The sequence below is a fragment of the Pithys albifrons genome, chromosome 7 (genome assembly GCF_047495875.1).
Source record: "Pithys albifrons albifrons isolate INPA30051 chromosome 7, PitAlb_v1, whole genome shotgun sequence".
Classification (NCBI taxonomy): domain Eukaryota; kingdom Metazoa; phylum Chordata; class Aves; order Passeriformes; family Thamnophilidae; genus Pithys; species Pithys albifrons.
In genome coordinates this window covers 10,951,743-10,971,082 of record NC_092464.1, presented here as the reverse complement: position 1 = coordinate 10,971,082, position 19,340 = coordinate 10,951,743, and the positions used below count along the sequence as shown (strand labels likewise).

At 37.2% G+C, this 19,340-nt stretch overlaps 1 protein-coding gene across 9 annotated transcripts in view; it reads right to left on the bottom strand.

Moving 5' to 3' along the window:
- Positions 1–19,340, bottom strand: part of ZMYND11 (zinc finger MYND-type containing 11) — a 106,185-nt gene that overhangs the window by 28,378 nt on the left and 58,467 nt on the right. For 5 of the 9 annotated variants that reach the window (XM_071561549.1, XM_071561545.1, XM_071561550.1 and 2 more), the window contains 2 exons: positions 15,664–15,823; positions 2,605–2,649 (listed from right to left, as the gene is read on the bottom strand). In XM_071561549.1, the coding sequence (XP_071417650.1) occupies positions 2,605–2,649; positions 15,664–15,823 (205 nt within the window). Of the gene's footprint in view, positions 1–2,604; positions 2,650–3,120; positions 4,468–15,663; positions 15,824–19,340 lie in introns of those variants that run through there. The other 4 variants (XM_071561548.1, XM_071561552.1, XM_071561551.1 and 1 more) reach the window with 3 other exon arrangements.

Sequence of the window (19,340 nt, the reverse complement as noted above, 5' to 3'; positions counted from 1 at the left end):
TAGTTTTTTTCAAGTGTCTGATTAGTAGCAATTTCAAAGATGAGCTCTGTCCACAATGAAAAGTGGTTTTGTTTTCTACCCTTGTGTAAAACCCTTGTTGACCTGTCTGTATAAAACTGCAAACAAAAGGCTGTGCAACTCAACAGACCATACCTATTTTCTTGGACTACGTTCCTTGGTTTGAGTGTTACAGTATATTTTCAACTGTAACTTTGTGCAGGGCAGTCCTTTCCAGTCTTTATTCCCTTAAAACTGTCAACTTTTCAGCATCAAAGTGTTGAGTTACAAGAAATAAATGAAATCACGAACCAATTACTGCAAGATATGTTTCTGCTAAGCAATCCCAAAGCAATTCGAAAAAATAAAAATGTTTCACTTGCTGTGCTCAACGGCACTAGGCTCATTCCTGAAATGCTCTACAGAAGACAAAGGATGTAGTTCTGCTGATGCACAGATGTCTTTAATATACTCTTCCTTGAAAATTCACCCCCAACGGCCAAATTCTGACCTTTGAAACATGTGCACAAGCTTTGCTGACATAAATGAGAGCAATATGCATATAATTTGGAGGCGGAATTTTGCTTTAGGAATCTATAGTTCTAAAACCAAGCAGAATTGCCAGTGGCCACTGTTAAATGTTTATGTTTGTTATCTGAAATGCCACATCCTTCTCTACACTTAGAAGACAAAATAGCTGTCATATCTCAGATAAAACTCCCAATGCCTTTTCATGTCAAATGTCACTTTTCAATGGGTACAGATCTCTGAAAAAATCACTCCTATTCTTCAATAAATTGTCTTGATAAAAATCTGATCAAGCTATTTTTAATGTCATGATGTAAAGGTGTAGTGAGCAATTCCCACCGACTGCCAGAACTGGCATTTGTTTGATTCTCATTTTTCTGTGCCTGGGAACTACAGTCATTTAAGTCCTCATGTGAAAGGTCTCCTCCAGCAGAGCAGCGTAAGAAGCCCTGCACACAAGTGGCACTTCCAGTCCCTTACACTGAAGAACAGCTGTGTTTGTGTATCTAATTCATCTGACCAGAGTCCCCATGAGTGCAAGAGCTTTAGGGACAGCCTCAACCCAGACTTCCTACACTAAAGTTTGTGGACCATGAATGTTGAATTGCAAGGGCAGCAAGTATAGGGGGGAAAAAAAAAAGAGCCTAACAGCCCTTAACCAGTGATTTTTGAACTCTGAACTTTGCCCTCCTTTGTTGTGCAGATTAACAGTGTAACTTGACCTTTTGTCATTTCTTCTCATTTAACGCAGTCTCCTATTTAATTTTATTGGCCAATTCTATATACCTCAGAATGGCATAATAATACTACCAAATTTGGCTATAAAGAACACATTTTTGTTTCACCAAACCTTTTCCCTTCCGAATTCCAGTGGCAGTGTACTTAGAGACCCCTTTCTTTAGGATATTTTAGAAACAACTAAAGATACTGCATTGCTCTGTATTTGATTTGCCTACAGAGTGAAAAAATCAGGATAAAGTATTGCTTTGTATTTCTTCCATATTCACTGTAATACATATCTTCTTTATGAAACAAAAAAATTGGGTGGCAAAAAAGGGCCAATTAAACAAGAAAAATAATTGGTTTTGGTTAAAGATATATTCAGATAAAAATCAAACTGAGTAGACCTCAAGAGGTCCTGAGTTTCACCACGGAATCAGATTTCAGGAGTCTTATTTTTTATTCATACTAGTTGCATATTCATCTCTCCCAGATATTCCATTGTTAAGAAATATGCTGGCAAAGAGATGTGGAATTTCACAAACATACGGAAATATACTTGCTGGCAGGAAAAATCATACACTCAAGCCAGAAACCATGACGTTAAATAAAACACCAGAAGAAGCTTCCTTCAGTGTTCACACTGTAAAGTTTTGAAAACATCATTATTTCTAAATACAAACATCCAGGTTTTTCACAGAAAAGATCTTTAGTTTAATGCAGTATATTTAGTGCATAAGTGTATATAAAACATTCATTTGTGCAATATATTTGAAATGCTAATTAAAAAAAAAACAAACAATAAAAAGGTACATAACCCTTCTGGACAACTGCCCTATTGACTTCAACAGTGAGGTCAGAGGCACTAATTTCTCTCTAACAGCAAATGTTGGTTATTGCTTATCTTGGTTTACATAAGTGTGAGTGGGAGGGTACGGTACTCCCAGCACATTTTTTTCTTTTCTTTTTTTTTTTTAATGTGGTAAATGGGATTTATTTAAGTATCTCAAGCTCTGGCTGTCAGTGTGTGGGGTAGGACAGGTCAAAGCTCCGCCAGCTGCAGAGCCCGTTACGGCTGCAGTGACCCCACCCACCACCAGGTGTCGCCAGCCGCTCCCAAAATCCACCGATCCAAGGGCGACTCTGGTGACAGGGAATCGTGACATTGTGAGCGACCACTGCCAGCCCCGGCAGAGCCATCCAGCTACATACATACAGCATGTACACTAAACTCGGAGTTGGGAGTGATATGGATGATGGTGGTGGCTAACAGAGTAAACTAAGCTACCCTAATGGAAGACAGAAACGTAATAGAAAATATGACAGAATTCAAAACCACATAGTGCAAAAATTGTTCACCTTGTTTTTTGCTGCTGTCTGGGAAAAAGGCTGCATACCGTAGGCCTTTCAAAATAAAAACAAAACAATCTTTGTATCTATACTGTAAGCCATCTGATTATCAGGATATACATAAGGCTAGAAAGAATTCATGCAAAGTGACCAGGAAATCAATCGGTTAGTTCTAACTTCTGATTGCATACATTTCCTCCTGCATTTCTGGAATGCTACCTAACACTTTCACCACATTTTATTTCTTTAAAATATCCCATGTACTTATATCATTAGAAGAACCCAACACCCATTATTTTTCCCATATCTATACCCACCACCAGGCCGACTTAAAAATCATCAGGAATATTAATGATTAATGCTAATTAATGCACCCTCTTTGATACATAAACCTTCTCTGTGCATCTAAAAAGATCCTTCTAAGACAATTTACTGCTTAGGGAGTGGCCCCACTAAAATCACAGCAACACTTTATTTGCTGAATATTATCAAATGTTAAGCTACCAATTTATCAATCAAACTCACAGTCCTTAGTTGTGTATGAAAGGTGATGCATTTCCCCAGGGCCATGGAGACTGAAGGAAGGATCTCTGCCACAGGCATTCAGTTTGCCAATATCCTGATTTCCTGAGGCAGGGCAGGGAAAGCCTCCTGGGTCACTGTGCTGGCAGATACAGGGAATCCTCCGCCAGCAGCACCGGCTGCCCAAGTTCAGCAGTTCAGCGGTACCCGGGGACTGGCCACAGCCCTCAAGAGGCAGTGGGTTTGGCAGCAAAGCTGCACAGCTCAGATCCAACAGGCCTTCCCCCTTCCTTTCACGCAGCTGCCCGCTGGACTTGTACATCTACGCACCAGCAGGGCAGCAAAAGTCTTTCTGGGGGACTGTATTTAATAGGCAAAGAGCTGTCGATGCTCTGTTAAGCAGAGTGGGATCTTGAAATGATACGGGTCACATGTGGTCACTTGTTCTTTATCTTCAAATCAGTCAAACACTGTATCACAAAGGTCACTTTGCATTGACATAAATGGTTGAGATTTCTCAGCAACATGAGTGAAACACTGCAACAATTTCAAACATACAACTTAATTTATGACCAGCACATAAGCTTACTTTTTTGTGATTTGTCTTAAGTAGGTTGTCTTAAATACATACATTTATTCTGGAAATACAGAAAAATAATGGACAGAAAATGTCAGGCTATCCAGAACATTTGACAATTTAAATACAGATAAACTCAACAGAAAGGAATGAATCATCATGTCGTAGCCTTTACTGTAAAATAAAATATATAGTTGTTGTCAAGGAAAGAATAATTTTAGTGCACAAAGAAAATGTCCATTATAATGCAAATGTACATGGAAAAGAAATGCTTACTCATTAGTAATGGAGATTTACTTAGCTGTAATTGAAATAGGGAATCTGTATGTTGGAGAATGTGACATCCTGCTGTACAATTAGCATACTATTAAGTAGGAGATGTGAAGCACATACTGACAATAAAACTAACAATAACTCAGAGGTCACAATTGTAACTATTAGGTCACTTCCATACCTCAGCAAGCCCACAATTATTGTTAAAAAATGTAAAAACAAGTAATAAATTTTTATTTTCATATAAATTATTTGCAGGCATAGCACCGGAAAACAGTATAACCTCCTTTCTTAGTCTTTGTCTAAAAGGACCACTTTGCCTTTTTGTAATGAATATTTCATTAACATAGCTCATTTCTTACCTGTTAATCTGTTTTCTCCAAGTCCCTTAATGGTAGCCCAGATACTCGGTATTAAGTGTCACTCTACTATCAGGTGGAGAGAGGAAAAGGGAGGGGGAAAAAGCAAAACTCTATTCATGAAACTCCCCTTTCTGGGGATTTGCTGGTTTCACACTGTTGAACTAGATTTCCCAAATAATCCAAACTATGGATATCCTTTGGACCCAACCAGCAGGCTAAAAAAAAAAAAGGGTCACATAGATGGAAAAAAACAGTTATAAATCAGTTACCTCTTTGGCACAATCATGTTTATTTATGAAGAGTATACATACAGTTCTGTTGTCCTAAATTCAATATGAAGCAAGAGAAGGGAAGCATTTTCCATGGAGCTCAGGGTTCCCAGTATTTCCTGTGTGGCACTTGTCCCATAGTACTCTTTGGGGTTTTTTTTCCCCAGGTGTTCTGTTTCAAGTGCTCCTCCAGAGTTCCTTTGGTGCTGTGGTGTTTCTCTACACCTCTCACCTACACTCAAGCACGCACAGCTCCTCCCAGTTCCCTGGATTTTCATTCAGATCCACCTGTGCACAAACTCACAGTCAGCCCCGTATGATGTCTATGCTCTGACAGTCCCTAGAGCTCCAATTGATCAGTGGATAAAGAATTTAAAACAGTTTTTCACATTTAGTCTAAAGGAAGAGTATTAGCACATTTATGGTAGATTTCACCCACTTTGTATCATAACAACACTTGTGGTCTGTCACAGGGGCGGAATTTAGAATGCCAACAAGGTCCATGCCAGCAGAAAGAAGTAATTTAAAAAATATAAATTATTTAGAATAGTAGTATTGCATGCTACACTTAAAGACATTTTCAAATCACCAACCCATAACTTTAGCACAATCTTCTCCTGACTATTTCATAACCCTTCAGAAAACTGAAAAGGACGCCAATAAATGAATGCCTGCTATTTCTCAGATTCCCATTTTTTTAACATCTAATGAGATAGGTTATGCCAAATTTAAAGATATAATTTCTGAGGAAAATGTTCTGGATTCTGGTATTTTAGGATCTGGGAACAGCCATAAGGAACACTTCCTTCTTCACCTCACCTCTATCAGCTTTTAACATCAGAGTTCTTTATATTTTCTCATCTTGAGGTAAGAAATAAGCTTTTAAAATCTTGGGTTCTGCTGTTAAGGTTTCTTTGTTGGCTTTCAGTAACTCTTCACTGGAACCCAACAAAATTGACTACTAGTCCATATTAAGTAGACAGATACACTGAAATAAATGCCTCCCACAAGAATTATGCATTACTTTTTTCACATCTTTGATTTTGCCTTCGGTTTTACAACATGCATCCATCATCATCTGCTGTTGGGGAGTAATTACTTCTGTACTTAATCTTTCAAACTTTCTGCTGTAAATTTAAAGCCTTTGTTATAATAACAAGCGGTGGTACTACATTCCAGCATGGATGTATTGACCATATCATTATTCTTCTCTGGTATCCGAGTCCTCTGCTTAAGAGGTCTCAGAGTATGCTGCAGGAACCTATGTCCCCATTCACATTAAATAAAGCAGCATCTATTTCTGTCTAAACACATTCTCCACTCTTAATCAGTCAGTTCCTTTCTTGCCTTTTTCAGGCAGCATCTGCTCCCATCAAAGCTTTCTCAATTAGTTATAAGCTATACTAAGGGTAATTGTTAAGACCTTGCACTGCATTTTGCACTTGGTATGACTCACAAATGCAATGAACCACTGTGGGTATGCACTGCCTCTGGGACTTCTGTCCTTCAGTACAAACCCTGAAAGAAATGCTTCTTGTACATTTGCTGTAAATAGCTACTCTCCACTTAATTTGTCTGTTCACCAGGACTTCTCTCTAAGTGTAAATATCAGAATCTGTTCCCCATACAGAGGGCAGTCTCAAACAGGTTCAGACAAGAGCAGTTCTAACAGCCCTTAAGAACTGTGGAAACTAAAACGTGCTCAGCTTTGAAATGTCTCCCCATGCCCATCTATTCACCGCTTTTGCAATACTGTTCAACTTCCAATTAATTGCTCTGTAACAAGAATTTCACAAAATGTGGCTGATTATCTGTAGAGCTGCGGAGATCTGAGCATTACTTCTTTCTTTTTTCAGAGAAAGCATGTGGATTGGTACATACACACTGGCCTCTGGTTGGGTACAGTAGCCAACAAGAAATCTCCAGCTTACCAAGGATCTCTGGTGGATGCCCTGCTTTTCACTCAGACACCAGCATGTGCCAAATACTACCTGGGTCAAACAAACATAATGTGTCACAGAACACCATTCCCGGTATCTTTTCAAAGGCAGTGAGGACACTGTGTATGTTACTCCCCAGAGTCCTTGGCCTGCTGTGAGGGCAGTCTTCCTACTGCCCTTTGGATCAGACTTCTCTTCATGCCATATCCCCGGCTCCATCTATTTCTTAGAAATTATGAATCCTCCTGTAAACTTCCTTTCAGGAGCCTACTGAATCTGCGGTTATCTTTTCATCAGAACGATGATGAAAAGGTTAGATTCCAGACTGAGGAAGGTGTGATTAATTCCTTGATGGCTCAGAGGACTTAATCTTTGTAGCAGGTAAATGGTGAGTTAGCTGTTTAATAAGTATTTCCCTTTCAGCATTGCTGTAAAGAACCCATACTTGATCAAGATGATTGTTTTCCAATGATAAAAGTTTCTTAGATTATTGTATGTTTTACATTTAATGGTAGAGTAAATTCAGCATCAAAATAAGCTTATTTTCTCCCCTGCTGTTTCCCCGTGTTCATGTGTTTCCTAGATACATTTCCTATTTTGCATGTATTTTTTTCCTACTGCTTTTGCTCATCAAAAGTGCACACTAAATAAACAAGCATCCATCTCTCCGTCAAAGTCAAAAAGACTTCAGCAGCTAGAATCTCATTATAAAAATTGTTTCACTTTATCTTCTTCTTTTTCTAGAAAACTACCACAGCAGGTAGATACAATGATGTCTGCTTCTACAGACAGGATAATTTATCCGTTGCTGATCAGTTGCCTTTATAGATCCTTTCCTTTGATGACCTAGGCTTAATCTTTAAAATGAATTTCCATAAACTGACTCTGCGGGACACTACGTAGGTCTTTATGATTCATATTTTATCACAAAAAATTCCAAAGTAATTACGAATTCATATGTCCTCACAACTACCTAGGCATCTTGCCTAATTGTAAGTATATTTATTTATTTATTTATTTAGGCCAAGATTTTCAGCATCTCAGAAAATAACTGGAATTTCTTGTTTTACCTTATTCTTAAATTCTCTTATTTTAGAAATCCTTTTTATTCTAAAAAGGACCAATGCAAAACCATCAGCTGGGGGAGAGATCAAAATCTTCTCCATAGGGCATATTTAGGCTTGTAACAATCCATTTCCATTTTCTTCACTGATAACTCCTTTCTCTTCTGATGCACTGATGCAGGAAGACTCCGGTTCTGCAGTGAATTCCACAGCCTCTCTGAACACTTTGGGCTTTCTCTCATTGAATTTAATCTGCAAGTGTAAGTTTGTCTAATTAATTTATTACCAGTCTGTCCTATAAGTCTTTTGTTTCTTGCAGAAACCACCGAAGCCTTCCCTGGGTTCCTGCTAAGACAGGTAGATTTTTATTCCCTCTCTGACCTTGTAGCTATGTTCTGGACAATCTGGGAAGAAAGGCTGCAAAGTACAGGGCCTCTCACTAGCTCCCAGGGCTAAAGAAGTGAGATTTTTCAAGAGATGTAGTAGGATGCCAGTGACCAAACTGACTCCTAAACCCCCTGTCACGCTTATCTCCTCAGCCTATGAACTATGCTCCTGAAGTAATGAATAAATCTCAATTTCCCTCCCAAGATCATGTTTGGGTAGCATGATTTGAGGTGAGACAATACAAGTATTCTCCCTCAGGATATTAGAAAAAGAAAATAGTTTCAAATTAAAACATTTTTTCTTTCTTCACGTTCCAAGTGAGTTCAAGGTTAATAGAAACTTTTCAAATTATCTTCTCAGAAACTGGATTCAATCTGCTACTAATGTTAAAACTTTTGTCTTAGGTTGAGCCAAGAGGAGGTTTGTATGCTATTTCATTAGGGAGATAAATCAGTGATGGAGTGAAGTATTTATTAGGTGCAATGCCTTATATTTTCACATTATGTATGTGAAGGTTTTGTTCCCCTAGAAAGAAGGTGAGTCCAAGACCAGAAGGAAACCATCTCTGCTTGCAGTTTCAAGTCTCCTTTCAAGAAGACCTGTGCACAAAAGTGGTTTGCCTCCCTTTTATTTCTTAAAATACATTTGCATTGCTTTCCTGGTCTTATTTTCTCCATGGAATTCGATAGTATTTTTCTAGGTTGATGTTTCAGTATACAGAGTAACATTTTATCTGAACCAAAAGCAGAACCCACTCCACAGTTTCCTTAAATCTCTAGTCCATGTGCCCAGTGCTGGAGGTGTGGCTGGTATTGTTTCAGCTGTCAGTGATAGAAAGGCATGAGGTCTGCATGTATTGTGAACAAAGGATGAATATTAATAAGCTGATCAGCTTCACTGAAGTTTCATTCAGTCACCAGCATGACAAAAGATTCAAATCTGTTGCCAGAGCTCCAGAGCATTTTGAACCCACAAATTTAATAAAAACTAGGCCAGGATTGGCACAAAAGAGGTGGGCAAACCCAGGAAGCATATTTGCAGAACAAACTCAAGATAGAGTGATCTATGACATATATTCTATTAGTATAATTTAATTCCTGTGATAGAAGCTTTACACAGATTAATTTTGACTAGTTTACTTTAAACCTGTACATAAATTCACATTCTTCAAAACACCCTCTTAATCAGAAAAAAAATTTTGTGAAATCTGTGAACAGCATCATCAGTATCTGAACTCCAGAACTGTGAGTGAAAGCCATGAAGAAGAATACAGTATTGCATCAACTGAATTTTTAAGAGTCAAGTTGGCCAAGCTGAGAGGGACAAGTGAAAATGCTGATGAAGTTGTTTTACCAGAAGAAAGAAGCAGCATCTCTCAAGTAAGCAATAAGATGGACTCGACTAGTGTCACCTTCAGTAAGATGAAGATTCTCCAAGCAGTGAGAATTCCCTTTCCAGGGAATAAAACATAAGGATGAACAGAGGAGAGGAAAGAAGTACTCCTGAACAGATGGGAGGAGAAAATCAAGACTGGAAAAGGAATGCAGAGAATTGTTCATTATTCTTAACCCATCTGGAGACAAGGAGAACCACTGGAACTGCAGTGAGGTCATTCTCACAAGCTGTGTGCTTACACCTTTAGTGCAAAGACAGAGGAGGGTCTTGGCTTGAATGCAAACAGAATTTCTCATTCATGAGTGGGAATTCCAAATTCTAATTTGCTTCTCAAGGACAAAATAATATATGCTTTGATTTGGTGATTTGGAAATATTTGCTTTTCTGAACTTTGATAAATCCACTAATTTTGGGTCATTAATAAGCAGAATCACTACTGCATTTTGTGGTGATAATAATGTGCAAAAAATCATTGCATTTAGCACATTGTGGATCGATTTCATGGCAGTTTTTAGCAAAAATAAGCTCTGAATGGGACCTTAGAGGATGGAAAGACAGACAGAAAATAAAGTTTCAAAGAATTTCAGAAGCTCATCTTTGAGTGCTCCTGTGTGATCAAACTGTTATGTGGCCTGACACCAAAGCCTCTTCATACTCTCCCTGAGGTGTGGAATAAGAGATGGAAGCCAGTTTGAACTTTTTTCCTCTTGTGGGATCAATCATTAACTCTTTCCATCAGTGACTCACCAACTGTAAAGAACACTGATAGTTTCACAATAATTAGGACTCTACCTGGAACATTCCAGCCTGGAAAACTCTCAATTTGTTACAATATGTGAGAAATATTAACCATCATGGTTTGGGCTATGTTTGGCTTTGGATCAGTGAATTCACCCAGGACTTCAGAATAAAGGTAGTACAGATGGATAAGGCAAATGGAGAATTTTTCAAACACAGAAGGAGATTTTTCTTCATTTGCTGTGACGTGTTTTTCCTCTTTGTGCTCTCCAGTTGCAAGAGCTTTCATGATGAAGGCACTGGCTGTCACTATGCTGTTTCATATTATCCTTCTTCTCTTAACTGAAATGAATGGGATGCACATTAAAACCATTCCTCAGCCCAGTTATTTAGAAGCCCCTAGCTGGGTAGCAGTAACTGGTAGCTTTTTAAGTTGCTTTTGGTTTGGGATCTAGTTTTATCTGTTGTATTTTTTTGGTTTTGTTTTTTTATTTAAAGTGTATTTTATGTACAAAAGAGATTCAAACACTCACAGTGACATTTTAAAAATGTTTACAATTATCTTCATATTTCTGGAGACTCAAGATGAAATAGCCAGATCAAAAAACAGCTTCTGGCTACTAATACTGACCTAGCATGGAAAAATCAATATAATTACAAAAGCAATTAAGCATGGCAAGTAAGGAATCCAGCCTTTGTTCAACCTAAAGTAATTTAGATTAACACAAACATAACAGCCAAAATACTCCTTTCTCATAGATTGATTCTAGCAAAATTGAACCTGCAACACATCAAATCACCATAATCACTGGGTATGTGCCTAAGGTCAGTAAGGTTAACAAAAGCACCTTCAAGACTCACACTGCTGGCAATGGGTTACAACAAAGGTTACAAGGGTGGGAACACTGGCAGGGTGAAGAGATGGATTATTTAGGCAGCCTTGTGACTTGAAAGTATCTGGGGTCACTTTGAGCAAGCAGCAGTACTTTCTCAGTATAAAACAGCAGAAAATCCTCAGTAATGAGTTGGCATATTAAGAATACATGAGTGTGTTGGAAAAAAGCACATTCTATTTCCAATGTTTTCTGAAAATGGGAAAGCAAGGAAACTGCCCCTCCAAACAGTATATTCTCCACTAGAGTAAAGAAATCTTTAGAGGGAAGAATTAGAAAGGTAATAATTTAGATACAGAGAGGAAAAATGCACAGGAAAATGACTGTAACTAACCTCCAAAGTAAGACTAAACCAGCCAGAAGAATTGCTGGCTCTTTCTATATGCAATCAATTAAGTGATCAGAAAATAGAACTCTGTAAAAGAGCAATTTCTTTTAAATATAATCACCTTGTATGTATTCTTCAGTGCAGAAATAGCTCATAGTGCCTTAACTGAGTGTGAAGCCTCACTCTTCACATCTTATTAGAGAATTTGGCCACTATGAACCAACTTTAAACCACAGCAGTGCTCTGGGATATGTTGCATTCAGATGCAAACAATGAGCCTGTGTTATGAACACATCTCCATTTTAGAAGAGCACAATATTGTTTGGCTTTATGAACACATGAAAACTGAAATTATACATTCATAATGCCTCTCTCTGGGTCAGAGCAGTTTTATGACTTTAATCATGAGGAGAAAAATTAGCACATTAAATGCTCAAAATAGCACAGTGCACACTGTCTGTAGAAAAATATAGATGACTAAGACAAACTAACTCTAGGAACTGTACCTAACCTCCTCCTGAAGCTACAGGACATTGGTACTTAAATTCAATCTCTTTCATTGAGATTAGACTGAGCATTACTTTACACAGATAAAAGTATATAAAAATTATGGCATAACAGAAAATATTAATGAATAGGTAAGAAGGTTCATTATTATTTTCTTCAAGAACTACATTTCACTTCTTTTCTATCAACTGCATTAAAAACATAGTTAACAACACTGATTTGCAAAATTTTTTTCTAAACCCAAAGAGAAGGGAAACAATTTCCTTATGTTGATAAATAACACGTCCAAATCCCGCAAGTTCTGTGAGAAATAGAAATAAAGCCTTTAAAAAGAAAAAGGTAAACTTCCATGACCAGATTTCAGGACTGACATTTCCCTTGCAAGGCAAGAAGCTGCAGAGATTTTGTTCAATTGTATAATAATGGCATCAGCATATAGTAAAATGCAAAATTCCTAACTAAATCCTGAATAAAAATGGAAAATAAATTCTTCTCTCATTTATTTTGTGTCAAATGTGTTAATCATCTGCAAGATAAGAAAGCCTGTAAGATGAAACACATTTTGAAAATGTGCAAAACATCTGGAGACATGGCAAGTGAGCAAACAAAATTAATACCTGCACAAGCCCTGAAGGTATAATATTTGCAGCAAAGTTCTTGTATAGGTACCGACCCTTAAATATCACTTGGAATACAGTATATTTTGCTATTGAGCCTGTATTTTAAATTTAGTAACTTACATAAAAATATTTCTCCCACATATATCTGACAGAAAAAGAGCTATTTTATAGTCTTAAATCTGATCTTTCTTTCCCCCAGTTTTTTCAGAATATTAATTTTCGCAAGCTGTCCCTTTTGGCAGGGCCTCCTGATGCCCTCAAACTGTTTTGTCTTTGCGCCTCAGCTTGTATGTTTTGTCTTTGCACCTCAGCTCTTTTGTATGGTATCTCAAAATAGATGAGATTTTGCTAATTTTTTTTCTACAGCTTCAACATACTGATAAAACAATGAGAGCAACGTAGTATAACCTTTTTAACACATTCCTCTGAATTCTAAGAGTAACCCTATCAGAGATCATGTCCTTTCTGCACAGATCTATCATTGTGTCAACCTATTGGATGGGGTAAATGTTTGGAAACACCTAAGTAAGCACCACGGATTATCAAATTAATCTTTTCCAAATAGAGCTGTGTTTTCAAAATCTGTATACTTCCAATTATTTTCACCATTTAGCCATCAGTCCAAAGCCATCATTAAACTTTCAGACCATGTGGCAGCCTCTAGTCAGGCATCTATATTAATATCTGATAAAGGTGCTCAGCAGTTCTGTGGCCCAGGCCAGTAATTTATTCACTTGCTAAAATTTAGATCCAAAAGTGTAAAAGAACACCAAACAACAGTCAAATAAAAATTATGGGGAGGGATGACAGAAATGTGTCCCTTTGTTATCTCCTTGGAACAGCCTGTGCTTACTGACTTCCACTGTGGGGCCAGAAAACAAGCTAAAATCCAAAAGCATTCTTGTACTGATGTCAGTAGGTGGTGGATTGGTTCTTAAGTCTTTCTCTTTCACATTATGAGCTTTCCAGGTTCCAGTAGTACCAATCAAACCAAGTTTGACAATTAGGTCAAGGCTCAGTCCATAAGTGCTCAAGTTTGATGAGCCTGAAATCCCTGTTCCAACATTAATAACCCTCGTTCGTAGAGTTCTATCTCCTCCAAGTGAATCTCCAAAGAGAATTCTGTGTGTTTGTCCTCACTGAAATGTAACTTGAGCTCATGGTTCAACAGTCATTAGTACCAGATTTGAGCAGTGCTGAATTACAAAGAAGTACACACTGCCTCTTGATCAAGTGCAGACAGGGCATTTGTAAAACTATCCAGTGTGTCCCAAGTGGAGAACATCCCAAACTTCATGGTCTTGCACCAATTGTCAGAGAACGGAAAATACTTGATCTGATGTCTAGTGATGACAATGGCACTTTGTTACTCATTAAAACTTTCTGAATAAAAGAACAAAGAGAATGACTTTATACCAAGTCAATGTGTTTTACTTCATCTGTCTGCAGCATTCTGATCCAGCATTGAGATTGTGAAGTTTGAGGGTGAGCACTATTGAACCATGGCCTGGATCAGAAGTGGATCCTTATTTTTGCATGAACCTGTCAAAAAAAGGGTGCACCAGTGCTCTGAACAGCTGAGGTGGCCACCAGGACAGTGTATCAGTGACCAGCAGTCATGCTGAAAATACAGGCCATGCTCCTAACCAAGGGGTTATTCATGGTGTGACTCAAACAGCATCTTCGGTCAAGTCAAAGACAATGCTTTTCACTCAGAGATAAAATAACTGCATAATTCTAATGACTCAGTGGGAATTTATAATCTGATTATCTTTCAAATTTTGTTAAACAAATGTTGCTAATAAGCAGCAGGGACATTACTTGATTGACTCTTGTGAGGCATTTTGTTTTTTTTTTCTTTTTTCCCTTTCTCTTAGCAACAGAGGAAACAAACATACAGAATACTTGAGACAACTACAGATCTCAGGCTTTATGTCTTGTTGAGTCTACAAAGTTTTAATATCACTTCTAAAAAGATAAAACTGGTGTAAGAAATACCTAAAAGAGCTAGGCTGGAATTTTGAAATGTTTGCTTCCCAGGAGAATAACATATTCTTTAAACACTCCCTTGAGGGTTTCTAATGAAATTAGAACAAGACTCTTAACTGTGACATAATGTGAATTAAATATATGTTTCAATACTTTAAATAAGTGTAACTGGGATAATTTTTACCACAATGTTTTCTTTTATGGATACTATTTGTTTCCACAAAATAAAAAATAATACACTGTTTCACTTTCAGGATCTTATTAATGACTGCAATAATGAGCATCTTGGTGAGTTTTAGAGTTTTTCTGAGTTTCTTCAAAATTTAAGTTATTAACTATGTCTGAGAAATCCTGTCCATTTGATCAGTATTTACTGTAATTACATTCTAAAACAACAGTTTCCAGTTCAAGTATTTTAAAGCTTTGCCGAACTGACGGTTTTTTTCTTCTTTTAATAAGTAAAATGTGGCCTTGTAAATACAGAGATTGGGCTTCTGAACAAGACAAAACAGTTGTCCAAGCTTTTTGCTAGACTACATAACTATTCTCACTTTGTGAGTGCATTCCATCTGAGCTATGGAGGGATACTGAAAACACGCTTTTCTTCACTTAACTTTCAACCTGTTTAACTTGATTTCAATATTTATGGAACAGCATCTGGATGCCTGTAGCTAATTTCCTAAGAAAATCCTTCCTAATTGAATTCCCTGGTGTTCACAAATATCTTTAAAACACATCTTTTCCTGTGTGTTTGCATATAACTGTACAATTTCATGTTGCATTTTTGAAAGGGAGTTGTCTGCTCCTCAGGTTCAGATTAAAGCAAGATAAATCAAAAATTCTTGCCTTCTACTGTTTGTTTTTTTTTTTAATACATCTTTGGCATTTGAGAATGTCTGAGGATTTCAAGTAATACCAATAATATTTACTGTATTCCTGTACAGCTGTAGAAGAGAAGATTACATACAAAGGAGGGATAATTGAGCAAAGGATTTTGCCAGTGTTTCACAGAAGAAAATTCAGAATTCAAGGAGAAAGAGCTTCTATGGAATAGAAAAAGTTAAAAAAAGTTTAAGAGTGCATTATTTTCCTGTTCACAAGCACCAACACAGAATCTATAAATAACTTTAAATATAAATTAGAACAAGTTTTGTGCTAACATATTAGAAATTGTGATTTATTTTCTCAAAGACTTTATACTCACAATCTCATCTCCTGGCAACCAATATCCTTCTTGTTCAATACCAGCTTTTGACCCTTTACATCCCACCGTCAGGGTTTCCACAATGAGACCATCCTTGACTGCTAAACTCAGCTGACGTGTGGTTTCTTTTGGATGCATCCCATGGACTCGAGACATGTACCTGCACACAAAACACAAACATCTTTCAGTTTTAGGGTTAAGTTATAAAATGTACCAGCAAAACATACACTTTTTCAAGTGATTTAAAATAATACACAGTCTAAGTTTTAGACTGTTTTTAAACATTCAAAATTAATACAATTTTCCCCTTTATTTCAAATAATCTTTTCTTCCCCTTGCAGTTATCATGTACACACTAAGCCGAGCAGTAACACAGTAATCCCCTAACAAACACTCCCCAGTTTAACACACACACTACTTGGGCTTGTCTCTGCCACATCCACTTGTGTCCTGTAAACTAATTGAACCTAATACTTCCTATAGCACACATACTGTAAAATGAGTCTGGAGATGTACCAATGAATCTTTGTGATGCTTGTGTGTACAACATATTTCTAAAAAATGGGGAATTCATCTATCACATACGAAAACCCAACAGCCAGACTTACTGTACTCAGTAGTTTTACCCCTTTTCTTGAGATAACCACAATAATCACACTGTGATGAGCTGCCTTGGTGAAAACAAAACATATGTAGCCTAAAACTGTGTATATACATGAGTTTCAACTGTATAATGTTGATATTTAACCAGCATAATTTACTTCTAGGACAACACCAAATACTAACTTGGAGTAATCAACATAATGTGATAAAGACAACCTCCCTGCTTTGCGTTCATTACAATTCAGATGTTTTTAGCAAAATTCCAAGAACATAATTGTGAGTTACTGCACATGAAGAAGCAAAGAGTGCTGCAATCACATGCAATAAATGAACTGATTTGGAACCAATTATTTTGTGGACACATTTTCCTAGTTATAGATGTATTACAGTTACAGAGCTAACTGAGTTTCTCTCCATTTTTATTTCTCCAGGTACTACATCTTTATCTGTTTCCTAAGAGAGAAATCTGTAATTTGCCTGTTTTAAGACAAAGCTGTCAGCTACAGTATCCTCTGTTTCATGCTTCATAATGAATTCCAGCAACCATGATTCTTTTGTGACGGTCATCACAAGCACCTTCACAAAAAATCTAATTATTATCAGGAGCAAACTTGAGGAAATTCTATTTTAAAGCAGTGACGTTACATGAAAAAAACTTACATCAGTTCAGATTTTTTTTAATAACATGTCTGACAGGAACTTTTAATGCATTAGAGGTTATAAACTTAAAATAAGGAATGAAGAACAGTCCAGTGGCCAAGCCACCAATTAACCCTTCTCTTTGAAGACATTTTTCTTTCAAATTTCCTATGCTTTGGATGCCTAAAGGTCTTTTCCAATCCTGCCTTCTCAAGCTTTTGCTGGAACTGATTTGCACTAATCTGATCTTTTTGTTTTGCTTTAAAGGAAACTAAATGCATATAATCACACAGTAGATTTCTGATTGAGGAGAAGTATATATTTGTGTAGCAAATTGTACAACAATCAGAGTAGCACAGGACATTTATAAATTTCTGCTTGGTATCAGAGCCATTTACATAAATGCAGCATGTCTGCAAGATCTTGAGGTTTGTTTTTTTTAAGATAAAAATATCTTAGAGGCAGATGCTGCCATTTACTATATTTACTATATCTTACAATGTCTAACACAACATGGTCCAAGTCTGGTTGGTTTGTGCAAGCTATCACTGCATAAAAAGCCAGAAATAATAAATATAATTAATGTAGAAAGACCAAAATTCTGTGCAAGTTTGTGATCCAATCTAATATACACGAATCTTATGCTGACTACCAAATAGGATCAAGGGCCAACCTGAAAATAAGGCACTTCAGTTCTGTAACACACTAGGTGGATGCTCATCTGCCCTACCCCATCCTTCTCTACCTCTGCAGAAACCAAAACTCAACGTGAGAACCTGTTTGAGTGATACTGAACACCGCAAATGAGTTTTCCAAGTTCTCCAGATTTCAAGGTCTTAAACAGGCAAACTCAAATTTATTTACCTCACTTCCAAACAGAGTGCAGGTCAACACCACTAGTTTGTGAAAGTATAAAGTGCTGAACCTTTAAAACTGCATAAAACCAACTCATTTGCTTATATACTCATGTGACATGTATTTCATGTGTGTGCACATATACAAGTATTTATGCAAACACAATGAGCTTTTTAAAGTGCAAATTATCTTTGCCAGCATTTGCTAATGTTTTTTCCATCAAATTTTCATTTTTAACTCTGTATTAACAACCTCCCTGTCAGGGCCACAGCACTCAAGTTGTCTGCAATGTCTTCAAGTCCTTAATAGGTCTCAAAACATATAGCACAGGCTAACTATCATTCTTCCCATTTTACTGACAGAACAAATCAGGCACTGACCAAGGAGTGATTTTCCCACAGTTATACAATGGGCTGCTGTAGGTCTGAGGACAGAAATCAAGTATTAACCCAGTGTCATAATCCTTACTGCATCCTGCTAAAGAAACTATTTATTTTATATTGCATCAACCCTAGTAGCACAAACACAGTTCAACAAAATTCTTAAATGTAAGCTACACATTCTGTGATTTCTCACTCAGGTTTCTGAACAGAACAGATATATAATACAAACCAAAAAACCTTAAACCAATTCTAATCAGCTAAGGGATTTAATCTGCCTATTTCCACTGTGGCAGTGTGTGCACTAGTGAAAAAGGCTCAGAATCGCCCATTTCTGAAATCCAATCTCTGTTCTCAACCAGAGTGAAAGTACTGCCACTGACTAAACTATCTCCTCATTTTCTCCAGCTGTAAATCGTGAGTAATAAATCCCCAGTGGCTTTTTGAAGAATACTTTCATCAATGTTAAGACTGTGCAGTCTGGAGATCCATTTTTAAAATAAAATGTTTTTAAAATAAAATGTTATCAGCTTTCATAGGAAACCACACACATGTAAAGATAATGTTTCTACTTCAAAGACTAAAACTGCTGTTAGAAAAGTGCCCCCTCCCCCCAGATATTAACTCCTATCCTGTTTCTTTCCAGCCAGAAGGACAGCAGTGAAATGAAGAAGTGATTAAGGCACAGGATTTGAATCAGAAAAGATAGTTAATGTTCTTTACAATGAAATGTGGAAAATGGTCGCAACATGTGAAAGATGCAAGCAAGAATTTAAAGTCCAGCCTAGATCCAGAAAGCATGATGTTTGGAGTCCTAAGCACTATGTCAGCCTCAGTACTGGATTAGGGAAAACCAATATTGAAATGTCTTTGTGCCGAAGTGACACCACTAATCCAGTGAGCACAAGCCTTTTCCTGACACTGCACAAACTGAAGCATCTGGCACCAACAAGTTAAAAATCAAGTAAGAAAGAGAAAACAATCCTTGATTGCTGTTTTCAACAAAAGCTGATTATTTGTACCTTGGAGACAGGGAGTTGAAGTGATACTGGTTTGTTATGCTCTTCCCAGTCCTCCGTATGAACAGACTAGGAAGTGCAACAGAGTCCTTATCCTGCTCTTATGTAGTCAGCCACAAGAAGTGAAGCAAACACACTTTGACGAGTAAGAATAAGGCATGGGGACAAAGTAAAATGCCCT